This window comes from Podarcis erhardii (assembly GCF_964252035.2).
Source record: "Podarcis erhardii genome assembly, chromosome: 2".
NCBI classification, from domain to species: domain Eukaryota; kingdom Metazoa; phylum Chordata; class Lepidosauria; order Squamata; family Lacertidae; genus Podarcis; species Podarcis erhardii.
Window position 1 is genome coordinate 2,784,013 of NC_138498.1, and position 13,763 is coordinate 2,797,775.

The window sequence follows — 13,763 nt, forward strand, 5'->3', positions numbered from 1 at the left end:
CACCTTGTCATGCAATAAAATGGCATCCCAACTGGTGGAGAATCAGTTTGGGGAGTTGGGTCAATTTCTGGCTCTGTGCAGTCATTCCCCATAAAGAGAGTCTCTGAGGTCCCTTGGATTCAACCGTGGGTGAAAGGCTCCATGGCTCAGTGTCAGAAGCACCCAGCTCATCTCCAAGGAACGTTGGGATTTAGCAAGCTGCCTGATACCAGGTGATGCTATTTGCCCCAATGGGGAAACATTTTAGCTCAAGAGCCAAATGCTCTCAAGGGTGGAACCTGTAGTTCTCCAGATGTTGCTGAACTCCAGCTCCCATCTTCCCCAGCCAGCATGACCAACTACCAGGGCCAGGGATTGCCTGCACTGCAGTCCAGCAACAGGTCCCCTCCCTCCCCTGTGTAGGGCAAACAGGCAAGAACTAGTCTAGTGTGCAAATGCAACATTTGCAGCCATTCCTGTGCCTCCTTTTGCCTCTGGCTTCACATGCTACTCACAGGTGACTCCCAGAAGGTTGCCCAGAAGGTAATGTGGCCCTTAGACTCAAAGCGGTTCCCTAACCCTGCAGTACAGCTTACTACTAGGTAGACTCTGCAGGGGTTGTAACAATGCAAAAAATATGGAAGAAGAATAACAGTGTGTTCTATTGGGGTTAATGGTTCTCTTTCTGTGTGGCCACAGAAGGATGATGCAAAATGGGTAAGTTCCAAGGAGTGAAGTTACAAGCTCAGCACTGATAGTGCCAACATGTGAGGTTGCCAACTGACCAAGACAAAAAAGCTGGCTTGCTCCGCTGCCTTCAGTGTAAGCTTGCTCTGCAGGTGATGCCTTCCATGATGTGGTGGCAAGCATTATCAGCCATGGACGTCTGCAAATGAAGCTGGGGCAGATGAAATTGTTGCCAATTCCCCACTCCTCTCTACTTGCACCGCTGCCCTTGGCCTTTGTGAGATTTGCCCTTTTCCTCTCTTCTGCCCCACACTGTGAAATCAAGAGAGGAATTTTCAGGAAGGGGGCTTTCAGGAAATCGTTCTTGCCAATTAAGAGTTCCAAAGCAGTAGCCCTGTGCATTTTCACTAGCTTCTGAGTTCCCTTGGCTTGAGTTGGTACACATTCATCATATTGATACTGGAGCACTTCTGTCCACATCCCATTCCAGGTGTTTTTGCTCTGCTGCTTGTGTTTTGCCAACGGAGGCACAGATGCTGCCATGGCCATTTTCCTGAGGGAGCCTGGTAGCATGAAAAGTGCCATTTGCATGTCAGAAAATCCCTGGCTCAGGACAATGCAGGAGCCCAACCTTCCAGCTGCTTACCAGCTGCTTCCAAGGCTGCTTTGTGTCCGATTAAGCTTCTGTATATTGGCACACAAATGCCAGGGTGTGTGATGGAATGAGCTCCATCCTCCAGCAGCCAACAATGCCCCAGATAATCCCTGTTTGTATGGGACTTAGAAAAAAGCGAAGAGCGAAGAATCAGTCGTAGTACTTCTTCATCCCAGCATTTGCAGGTGGCCTCAGAAATGGGCAGAGATAGCACCTTGGGGGTGAAGCCATGAACTTTAGATGTAGGGTGCGTGGGTGTGACCATAACGGCACACAGTTGGACCCCATTTGCTTTTATACAGCAAACTTCACAAATGTAGCTGTGTCTGCTCCTTGACGGGGGGCTAACCCTTCCTAGAGTAACTGCACCCATTCACATCCATCCCTTATTAAGCATGTTTCTCCCTTCTGTGTCTCATCTCTATTTTGATGGAGGGCAGGGGCTTGTCTCCTGCTTATGCTCTTTGTGAAGTACAGGTTACCCCTGTACTTTATATCCCACTGTATCCTGTCTGCTTCACACCATGTGTTGTGTCTTCCTTTTTGTCTCCAGTGCCCTTGTCACTGAATATACACCTTTCCTTTTACCTGTCTATGTGCTGCTGTCAGCCATCATTGAGGAATCAGTTTCTTAAGCATGAGCTTTATCCACATGTGCAAAGGTTTTCTGTTTCCTACCTATAGCAAGGAATTGAGAAGCTGCAACTCACCATTCCAGACAGACCTGAGGTTTGACATGATCCATCCAAACTAAGAGCACCTTTTTTGGTAATATCAGTGAGGGGCGGAATCTCTTATCTCTTCTGTTTGCCCTGATCCATGGCATGTTTACCTGGAAGTAGGGTCCCTCTGCATTCAATGGGACTTATCCCAGGTAAATTCAGTGTGCAGAATCCCAGCCTTAATGGTTCTTCCCCTAGGAAGCATTAAGCTACATTGAATGGCCCTGGAGGACACAGGGCATATCTAAGGGCTTATCCACACTTACCTTTTCTCATGGCGCTGCCAGGGAAGGAATGTCCAGCAAGAGGAATTAACACTGTATTGTCAAAGGAGCACTTACAGGAAGTGTTAGGAAAAGACAAGTCTATCATCCCTACATCACTCAGCTACTCCTAGGTGCACACCTGATGAGGCAGTTGCCACAGCAGAGAGGGCCCACCCCCGAGCTCAGCTTATGTCTCTCCTGCACCTGAGCTGCACCAAAGTAGGCAGAGGCTACACCTGCCCATTCAATCCTCTTCTGGTCCTGGGAGACAGTGGAGCTGGAGAGCTCTTGACTCTACACCAGCTTGACCGCTTTCTTCCAGGGCGGAAACTAGGCTTCATTTCACCTGGGCACACCCCCAAGTGCATTTGCGCATGCACACACATCTCCAGAAAACTACCTGTCTGAAACCCTGGGGGGCCACTGCCAGTCACTGTAGACCCTACTTTGATAGATGGACCAAGAGGTCTGATTCAGCATAAGGCAGCTTCCTATGTTCCAATGTATACCTCTGCCTTTTGCATGGCTGGAGCGTAGCCTGTGGTATAAAGTCACACCTGCTGCCCCACCCACTTATGCCTCTGACCCCCTCCCCCTCCAGAAGTTGCCAAGGAGGACATGTGCAGAAAAACATTCCCCACTCTTGACTAGGAGTGGACACAAGGAGTGGACTGTTCTGGGGAAATGGCACAGATGACAGCCGTTCTCCAGAGACGCATCTTTAGCAACACTCCCTCATGAGAGGAGCTGGAGCACTGAAGCCACCTTGTCACGGCTCAGCTGACACATTATCCACAATGACTCATTCACTTTTCAAGGAGAGAAATAAGGTCACAGTCTCTGTGTTGCAACCTGTCTGTGGGGCTGTGATTTACAGGGTCCTTGGCCAGGAAACATTGGCACGTGTTGGGACGCTTGTGACAACAACACGCTGTTCCTTGCGAAGGCCAGGAATGCCCTGGAGAGCAGAATGGGGGCCATGGCAGTCAATAAAGCTGGCTTTTCTTTGTTGCCCTCCCTTTCCTTCCATCCATGGGTTGAAGTCAGTGGACAGCCTGGATTTTATCAGCCTCTTTGATGTGCCTTAAGGGGGGCTAGCCAGTTTTGTTGCCCCGGGTGAAGCCTCCAGAGGGGCACCATTGAGGCTCCTGGCGTGTGTGTAGGCAAATGTGCATGGGGGTACCAAACAGGGTCTTTGACCCTGGTGAAAATGACTAGTTTTGCCCCTGCTTCAGCCCTTGTAAGGCAACATGGGCTCTCCTTTTGCAAACGCTTGCTCAGTCTTCTTGTTGTCTTCGTCACAGGTAGGGAAAGCTGAGGCATTGTTCAAGGTGCTGTTGCTGGGGACACAGCTAAAGCCAGCCCTGCAGGACTGGGGAACGTATTTCTTGGCAGGCATTTGGCAACTTTTCAAGGAGTGTCTATTCAGGAGGAGCCACACCTTTTGCTTACCAATGACTGCACTGTGTGTGCTGGGCAAACCCAATATGCTCTCTGCTTTGTGGCAGAGCAAGGAACAAAGAGGGAGGGAGGCAATGCATTGGTTCAGAGCAGGGGTTAGGAACCTCAGGCCCAGAGGCTATATGTGGCCCTCCAAGTTTTTCAGAACCTTCCCCACCCCACAGCCCCTCCTCAGCCCCATCCCCAAGCTGTACCCCTTGAGAGTTGGCCATTAGCAGGGACAGGGAAGCTGGGGTGCAGGGCCAGTTGTGGCCCTCCATACCTCTTTCTCTGGCCCTTGGAACCTTCTCAAAAACACCTTCTTGGGAGTGTTTCCGCCTGGCTGGACTGTGTCGGAAAATGCCTCTTGCTTGGCTGGATAAGGATGAGAAGTGCGCGCAGGAACTGGTCTACTGACTAAAGGTAAAAATTACATTCATTGCTGTGCTGACTTTTGCCTCGTAAAAACATCCCACTGAGTTCAATGGGACTTACTCCCAGGAACTCGGGGATAGGACTGTAGCTTAAATATCATTGTTTTTGAATGTCAGAAATCATTGTGTGTCACAAAGCTTAGAAACTGCTTTTCAGTTATTAGCCTAGAGATGATGGTTGTCCTTGAGACTGAATTGTAAATGTCAGAATTTTCCAACAGTATCAGTGGCCTCCTAAAATGTTAAATATTATTGGTAAAAGTTAACATTCCCCAGATTTCTGACATATACCGTAACAGGCAAAGATATTTCAATAGTAGCCACAGAGGGCTTTGCGGTCTCTGCCCGTTTTCAAAAAGTGTGTTTCTCACAAAGCACTTCTCTGGAAATCGGGATGCGAAAGACAGCCCTGATATTTATATGTGGATGTATACTAAGACAGAATGCAACCCCCTCTGAGCTCAGATGGTGGCTGATAAACAAACACACACAGTAATTAAAGCCATCAATCGTTCCTGGCATTGGTTGCCTGTGTCTGCATCACAGCAGTTTCCAGTCAGAGCATGATGGGCTGGGGGCTGTGGATCATCGTCAAGCCAAACACTCCGGTTTTGTAGGTGTCTCTTTTGAATATTTAATTTGGCACATGGCAAACACATGGTTCTTTGGAAACTGGCTGAAACATCCCCAAAACTAAACAAGAACAGTCCTAAGCCACTCTCTGGCATAGAGTTCATCCACACCTACTTTGCCCTGCAGTTTTCACCCAGGAAAACCCGCTCTTCTGTGCTCAATCAGAAAAAATGGCCATTGGGTTTTCCTGGGGAAAGTGGTGGGGCAAAGGCAAAGCCATTCAGACCTGTGCCTGGAAAGCACAGGACAAGCGGGAAACTGCTCAGCCCCAGGCGCTCCAGGCCCAGGACAAGCAGGAGTGTGGACAAGCCCTCAGTAGTAGGGCTACACGGGTAGGGTTAGGATAGGTAGTGGATGACTCCCTGGATCCCTCAATGCAAGACCCTTGAACGCCCTTCCTTGCCTGCCCATCCTTCATGCTTCTCCCATGGGCCTGGTCCCTGCCCCAATGATCCCATCAGTTGTGCTCCTGCTCATGGCTTCAGTTGGGAAATGTCTCTTGTCTTATATATATGACAGGGAGAGTGATGTTTGTTGAAAGAGGATGGCTTCTGTTGCAACAGAAGAGACCATCAAGGCAATAACAGAGCCAAGGAGACAGTAACTAGTTTTGATCTGTTTTTTTGACAAGAGGGTCACTTTTGAGGAGAGGCACTGTGGGTGGTTGACCAGGCCTCATAAAGTGGACTGTCCATACTGTTGTCACAGCCACCTCTCCATTCACACATCTCTCTTGCCTCCGGTTGGGAAACAGGAGAGTGAGAGGGTGCTCCTCATTGTAGCTGTATTTGGCTCCAGCTGTATTTGGCTCCAACAAAAAGTGTTTCTCATCTGTCTTACAGAGTGGCTCTGTGCATGTGGAGAAGGCCTTTCCTGAGGCTACATACACAACACACATTTAAAGCACATACCTTCCAAAGAATCCTGGGAACTATAGTTCACCCACACAAAGCAGCAATTCTAAGCACTACAGTTCTTGGGATTTGGGGTGTAGGAGGGAAAATGTGTTTAAATGTATGGTATGCATGCTGCCTTGTCAACAAAGATCTGTATAGTTAAAGCTATGGTTTTCCCAGTAGTGACGTATGGAAGTGAGAGCTGGACCATAAAGAAGGCCGATCACCAAAGAATTGATACTTTTGAATTATGTTTCTGGAAGAGACTCTTGAGAGTCTCATGGACTGCAAGAAGATCAAACCTAACCATTCTGAAGGAAATCAGCCTTGAGTGCTCACTGGAAGGACAGATCCTGAAGCTGAGGATCCAATACTTTGGCCATCTCATGAGAAGAGAAGACTCTCTGAAAAAACCTCTGATGTTGGGTAAGATTGAGGGCACAAGGAGAAGGGGATGACAGAGGACGAGATGGTTGGACAGTATTACAGAAGCGACCAACATGAATTTGATGAAACTCCAGGAGGCCTGGCGTGCTCTGGTGCATGGGGTCACGAAGAGTCGGACACGACTAATCGACTAAACAACCTGCATGCTGCCTGAGTAATGACTGTCCATATCTCTGCAATTGAGGAAAGAAAGCACTTAAGAGTTCAGAGGTCATGGTTCTCATGCAAGCTGAATCCAAAGCACCCAATCTTTGAAAGAAACGGCTCATTTGCACAGGCCCTGGGGTTGCCAGTTTGCCATTTGCTTAATTTGTACCAGCCTAACCTAGTTTTTCAACACCCGAGGCAGCTGCCAGTTTAGTCCATTACAAAGCCTGTCTTGTAAAATAATCTAGTAGCTCTGTCACATCCTAGCCTAACATGTACCAAGGGCCGTGAGCTAATACAGACCACATTCACACCATGCATTCAAGGCACTTTAAGCTTCCTCCAAAGAATCCTGGGAACTGTAGTTTGTTAACTTTCAGCACCCTCATCAGGTGACCCACCTGCCCAAGCTATGATTCCCAACACCCTTAACAAACTATGGTTCTCAGGAAGCCTTAAGGGAAGCCATGGCAGTTAAAGTGACCCCAGAGTGCTTTACCCCTACAGGGCGCTAGCAGGAATGAATGCACTCCTGCCTAGAGGCTCATTGCCTGGATTCAGCCCCATTCCCAGAAAACCATCAGCACTCTCCTCTCGGCAAGTAGGTACAATGTGCTATTCTCACTGTGTTCCATTCCTTTATTTTCTGGCCAGGGGGCAGGATTCTTAACAAAACCAGGCCGCATCGAAGCAAAGTGAAACGCAACATGGAAGTCCAAGCGCAGGCAGAGACTTCACTGTAAATTTCCTTTCTAAAACATTTCTAATATAAAGGTATCTTGGTGTATCTGACAGCCAGGAAGTGCCGCTTGCCATCTTTCAAAAGAATATAGGAAGCTCTGCTTGAGTGCCTGGAAATGAATACATTCAAGAAAAGGCTCTGCGTGTAATGTTCATCATCAGAGGCACTTTGCTTGCGTCCGTCCCTTCCCCCACCCCTACTGTAGCTCACAAATTGTGGCAGGTATATCATCTCATTAATTTGCTCCTAGGAGACGCTGCTATTTATTGTGTTGCTGCAAACCTTATTGATGGGCAAGTAGTTTTGCCCCTGGGGAACTACTCTCTTTTTAAAGAGATTGCGGTACAATCCTGTATCTGCCTGCTCAAAGTGGAAGGTCTGGCCAAAGGGGCTTTCTCCTAGAAAAGAGGGCAAAGGACTGCAGCCTTAAGCCCTTAGTTCTATGTAGTACGCATAGAGGAGCAGTCACCAGGCTGGACATGGATCCTGAGGCTGGTGCACTCCTGTGGACACACACCTCTACATCTGATGATTCCCCCCCCCCCTCCGACTCCAGTCAACTCTACACGAAGATGGGTCTTGCTGACACTTTTGCGTGTGCCAGGTCCGTCTCTGCTTGGCTGCCTGCAGTTTCTCAGGAATGAGTCAGCTCTGGAATAGGCAGGTTTACAGCTCACGTTTTACAGCTTGTCTGGCCCCTCTGAAGCACAACAATATGGTTGCTATGCCTGTGGAAGGAACTAATCTCCTCCTCAGCTACTTGGCATGGGGAGGAAGAGAAGCCACCCAGGGCAGATCTGGACTCCTTAAGATGGACCGAAAGAACTGAGAAATGTCCTCTTTGCTTCTTCAGTCAAGGGCTCCTGCTCTAGTTCATACTTGCAGTAATATCATGCTCCAACTGCTCTTCTGGGGATTCAGGACTCAGAAGCAGCAGTCTGAACATAAGCACATCTGGAGTTGGACCAACAGTCTGTTTAGTCCTCCTCTTCCCCCAAAGGCAAGGCAGATGCTGGAGGAGGCAGGTTCACAAGAAAGACACAATGGTGATGTTCACACCTATCTCAGCATCTGGTCGTCAGACACATGTGACATTCGAACACTGAGGATGTAGAATCATAGAACTGTAGAGTTGGAAGGGACCACGAGGGTCATCTAGTCCAACCCCCTGCAATGCAGGAATCCTTTGCCAAACGTGGGGTTCAAACCCACAACTCTGAGAATAAGAGTCTCATTTTCTACCAACTGAGCTAACCCAGCCATTGTGTTCAGCTGCCAGTAAGTCATACATACTAAGTTTTAAAAATTATATGCTAGTAGTCGTTACAAATAGCTGGCAAAATGAGTTGCATAGTTCATTATGCATTCTGTAAAAAAAAGTACTTGTTTCTTTGTCTTAAAAAAGCTGTTAACAATATCAGCACCTGTGTGTTCTCAAGGTGAGCGTGAGTCCCACTGCACAAGCCAACCTCATTCTGTGCACACAAGCTCAGTCGAATCCCACCCTTCACTTCCCCCCTCTTTGTTAGCTTTCCCCTTTTTCTTGTTAAATGTGCAAATAAAACATTAAAAAGGGATTTGTCATAAACTGTTTACATGTAAAGCACAATGAAGCACTGAGAAAACAGAGCAAGTGAGATAAATTGGTTCCATTAAAAGTATTTATTATTTCTTAAAACCAAGTGACTTTAAATGCATTTTCATATTTGAAAATGTCCAAAGGAAAAAATAAAGTCATATATGATAAAGGTATTTCAGAAAAAAAGATACAAAAGGGTTTAGACAAGGACCATTAGTTTATTTTTGCCCAAAAGAATCAGGCTGGACTTGATGAGCAAGGACTCTTCCAACTCAAAGGCTCAATGATTCTAAGTTATACAACTCTCTCACACCGCTGCCACCTGGTCTGGCGATAAGGAGAGTGGAGCCACTTTTTGCCTCACCCTGCAGGGCTCAGCATGGCACCTGAAAAACGCAGGCCTTACCTATCAGCCACACTTCTCCTGGTGGGGCTGCTTATTTGGCTCCATCTCACCTCATTGCCACTGAATGGTCCCCATGAAAAGCAAGTGTGCAGCAGAAGAAGAGTATTTTCCAGCTTTCACAAAGCTGCAATTCCCAGGATTTTTCATAAGGAAGGCATGACAGGAAAGCCAGCTTAAATTTCTGGCATGTGTATGTCTCAAGACATTTTTGAGGAGTTGTTGTTGTTATTGTTTATTGACATAGAGCTACTGAAGTTTGTGACACTTTGCAGAATGTAAGCTTTAATTTATGTTTTAAAGTTGCTTTTCTGCTGCTAAGGAGCTTACAATCTAAATTTTGACAGGAGGAAGACAGAAGCAAGAGGAAGATAGGAAGAATGTGAGCAGATATCTTTACTTAGGCTTTGTTGCAGGGGCAACTACTAAGCCAAAAGTGATGGCATGGGCAGTCCTGGGTTAAATGGGATCTCAACACTGGCAAATGAAATGTGGCATATTTTTAATAAAACCATGAAAGCCGCAAATGGCAGAGCCTGTGGCATCTCTGGCGCTAATAAGCAGCCTGACAGGGGCTGGCAACTGTCATGGAAGTGGCATACAAAATTAGCATGTTGCTGCCCACTGCTCAGCTTTGTGAACAAGCAATTATCTAAGCCAAAGCAAGCTCACCAGCAGCTCTTTTGCAGAAACATCTAGAAGTTCGACACTCTTGCCATTAGATCGTAATTTAAGGCACGTAAGAGAAGCACCAATTCTAACTATCCTCTGCTACCCTGCTTATCTTTTCTAATGTAGTTCTGCATTTATGTGGTGGTAGGGAGCTGCAGCTTGTGACCTTCTGAGTTATCAGTGAAGGGAAAAGGTTGTCAATGTGTAGGAAGCCGGCTCAAGGCTGAGCTCCTGGAGATCTCTCGGTAGGCATTGCGCAGCAGCACGTAAGGGAAGCAGGTCTCCAGCATATCAGTGGTCAAGAAGGACGACTCCTCCACAAGCTGAAAAAGAGGCAGGGAAAATGTGTAGGTGGTTACCTCCGACTGCCAGCTCGCTTAAGGGCCACGGCATGATGCATACTGGGTGCAGAAAATATCCAGATTCTGTACCCCAAAATATATTTTGGATGTTGCCTAATGACAAAGGGTGCTCATCAATGGTTCCTCTTCATCCTGGAGAAGAGTGACTAGTGGGTGCCACAGGGTTCTGTCTTGGGTCCGGTCTTATTCAACATCTTTATCAACGACTTGGATGATGGACTCAAGGGCATCCTAATCAAATTTGCAGATGACACCAAACTGGGAGGGGTGGCTAACACCCCAGAGGACAGGATCACACTTCAAAACGACCTTGAGAGATTAGAGAACTGGGCCAAAACAAACAAGATGAATTTTAATAGGGAGAAATGTAAAGTATTGCACTTGGGCAAAAAAAAAATGAGAGGCACAAATACAAGATGGGTGACACCTGGCTTGAGAGCAGTACATGTGAAAAGGATCTAGGAGTCTTGGTTGACCACAAACTTGACATGAGCCAACAGTGTGACGCGGCAGCTAAAAAAGCCAATGCAATTCTGGGCTGCATCAATAGGAGTATTGCATCTAGATCAAGGGAAGTAATAGTGCCACTGTATTCTGCTCTGGTCAGACCTCACCTGGAGTACTGTGTCCAGTTCTGGGCACCACAGTTCAAGAAGGACACTGACAAACTGGAACGTGTCCAGAGGAGGGCAACCAAAATGGTCAAAGGCCTGGAAACGATGCCTTATGAGGAACGGCTAAGGGAGCTGGGCATGTTTAGCCTGGAGAAGAGGAGGTTAAGGGGTGATATGATAGCCATGTTCAAATATATAAAAGGATGTCACATAGAGGAGGGAGAAAGGTTGTTTTCTACTGCTCCAGAGAAGCGGACACGGAGCAATGGTTCCAAACTACAAGAAAAAAGATTCCACCTAAACATTAGGAAGAACTTCCTGACAGTAAGAGCTGTTCGACAGTGGAATTTGCTGCCAAGGAGTGTGGTGGAGTCTCCTTCTTTGGAGGTCTTTAAGCAGAGGCTTGACAACCATATGTCAGGAGTGCTCTGATGGTGTTTCCTGCTTGGCAGGGGGTTGGACTCGATGGCCCTTGTGGTCTCTTCCAACTCTATGATTCTATGATTCTATGATTCTATGATACCACCCCAGCCCACCCCAGAGAGCAGAAGGCAGTTTAAAGGAGGGCTTGTGATATGCACACTCTTCCTGTTTTCATGTTTGCTGAACAGGTTTTGGCAGTTTTTAAAAACATGGTATCAAAACCTGTTTCACCTCAGAGTTGACACAGCAGGGCAAAAAATGTAGCAAAAGGGAAATGAAACCTGTGTCAAACCACTTTCAACAGTCCTAAAAACCATGGTAAACTCTGCAGTCTTGCTGTGTTATGATATCTGTTTCTATGACAATTCCACAGGTCCAATGGAAAAACCCCGGAGCCTTGGCTGGGGGCTGGCCAGCTGACATACTGCAGCTTGACACCAAGGAGGCAGGTTTCTGAGAGAGGCAAAGTGGGTGGGGAGAGACATCACGTCCCATGATGTGACCACACGTTTCTTCTGACGCACTTTCTTCTCTCCTTGTACAGATTACACTACTGGTTTATCAGAGGAAAAAGAGGTAAGAGTGTATATACACCACAAGCAGAAAGTCCTCTTTCAAACCTGCCTTCAACTCTGGAGAGAGGGGAAACCACCATAATATGATCTGCCTTTAGCCCAGGATGTTCAGGTTCTGAATTCCAAATAAATAACACAATGTTTACATTCCCACCTCTCACTGATATTACAAAAAAAGGTGCTCTTCGTTTGGACAGAATGTCAAACCTCAGGTCTGGCTGCTTTGAGAATCTGGAGTGGTAAGTTGCAACCTCTCAACTCCTTGTGATAGGTAGAGAACAGAAAATCAGGGGACGTAGAGAGCCCTTTGCATGTGGGAATAAAGCAATGAAGGTATCAGATAACTAGAAGTGCTCATACAGGTCAGATCATCTAACTCCACACCTCAAGGCATCCTGATCGAGGCCTGTCTGGCCTTTTTGTGAAAAGCCAAAACCTTCCATGGCAGGCAGATACGTATTGCAATAGCTATCTGCCTGCGATGGGAGGTTGGGGAATCTGTTTTCCCTGGAGCTTTTCACAAAAAGGCCAAGCAGGCTTGTGCTCTGTGGAATCACTTCCCCCACTTTGAACAGGTCAGAAGCTGGAACACCACTGACCTGCATTTCCAACACATCCCAGCTATCAGCCAAGAGCCGCATCCCCCCCCCCCCATCCTGCTAGCAAGCCCAAAGGCAGCAAGGTTCTGCCTAAGCCAGTGTCAGAGGAGCAGCCACCCCAGCCCTCCAATTGGGACAGAGAGTGAACGCCATGCTGGCCAGCTCCTTCGCAAGCTCCAGATTGAAACATTTGCATTTAAATTGCTTTGCCGCAAAAGCTGTTCGCCTGGCGAATATCAATCCCTCCGGGGAATCCAGGCACTCCCTAGCTGAGACGTCTCCTACCATCAGTAGAAGAATCAATAACCATCTCCTGCTGCCACGGGAGCTCCTAATGGAGATGCATCACCTGCGCTGCTTCAGGTACCAGTGTGTCCTCTTGCTTCTACAGATTGGATCTCTTCACCTGGCCTGAAAGCACTAGGCTCTCTCCTCACTGGAGGCTCCCCTTCAAAGGACTACATCTGTGCTGCCAGTTTGCAACAAAAAGCCAACACCACTGGCCTTCGCAAAATGAACGGGCCCACCTGTTCTCCGCAAAATCTTGAGGGTCCTACATCTATCAGCCACTTTCAAAACTGCACCCCACCCATGCCACATGGCTTGGCTCCCTTGCTTGAGCCATGGCAGTTGGCAAACTAGCAAGGCATATATTGGATCTGCTCCTTCACCTCCACCATGGTCCTCATCCAGCTGTAGCCTCAGCTTGCCCCCTCTGCTTGGAGGAGTCTGGCTTCCAGTGTCCAAGAGAATATTACCAGGCATACATTGCCTCACCTACACCTGAGCACGCCAGATAGGTTACCTACAGCATAGTCCTTCTCCGCAGTCTCCGCTATATAACCAGGGCCTTCACCTTTCCATCGCCCCTCCTGAGCAGCAGACTTGTCTATCTATTTCTTTAAAATGTAGTTTGGAGCGTTGTGCAAAAGAGAAGGAAATATAGAAGAAAAAGGAACAGAAAGTTTGCACCAAGGAGGCTTAATGTTCCCACTAGATAGTTATAACAGGATGTGTTGTAAGCATTATGGAGGCAAGGCTGGCTCAGAAGACACTTTGCACATGCACATAAGCAAGAGAGGTGGAAATCATGGGGCTCCATAATGAGAGAAAGAAGCATATTTCAAACATTGAGGCTAAATCCAGAGTAGGTATCATGATTTCTGCTTGTGGATGTTAAAATCTTGTGTGTGTCATCCTCCTCATTTATGTGTCATTTAATATGTTTTAAAACCCTACTTATAACGCAGTTTAATTTTGTCCTTTTATCAAAACAGCTCTGTCCCTAGCCAGCCTTGGAAGCATGGCAAGCCCTGATCTGCTGCCTCTTTGCAAAGCAGCTCCTCCTCATAGGCTGGAGAAGGGAGCCTAGAGGAAGGACAGTCTGACTTTCCTGCTTCTGGGGCCCCATTTATGCATCCGGACAAATTCCTGCAGACTGATAAAATAAGCTTCAATCAAGAAAATACTTATCTTCCACCCCTCAAA

At 47.3% G+C, this 13,763-nt stretch overlaps 1 protein-coding gene across 4 annotated transcripts in view; it reads right to left on the minus strand.

The window, feature by feature from the left end:
* Positions 1-8,695: 8,695 nt before the first annotated feature.
* The window catches only part of NCKAP1L (NCK associated protein 1 like), a 78,794-nt gene continuing 73,726 nt past the window's right edge, over positions 8,696-13,763 (minus strand). For all 4 annotated transcript variants that reach the window (XM_081851685.1, XM_081851686.1, XM_081851687.1 and 1 more), the window contains one exon: positions 8,696-10,025. In XM_081851685.1, coding sequence (XP_081707811.1) covers positions 9,900-10,025 — 126 coding nt within the window. In that variant the 3' untranslated portion in view covers positions 8,696-9,899. The remainder of the gene's footprint in view (positions 10,026-13,763) is intronic.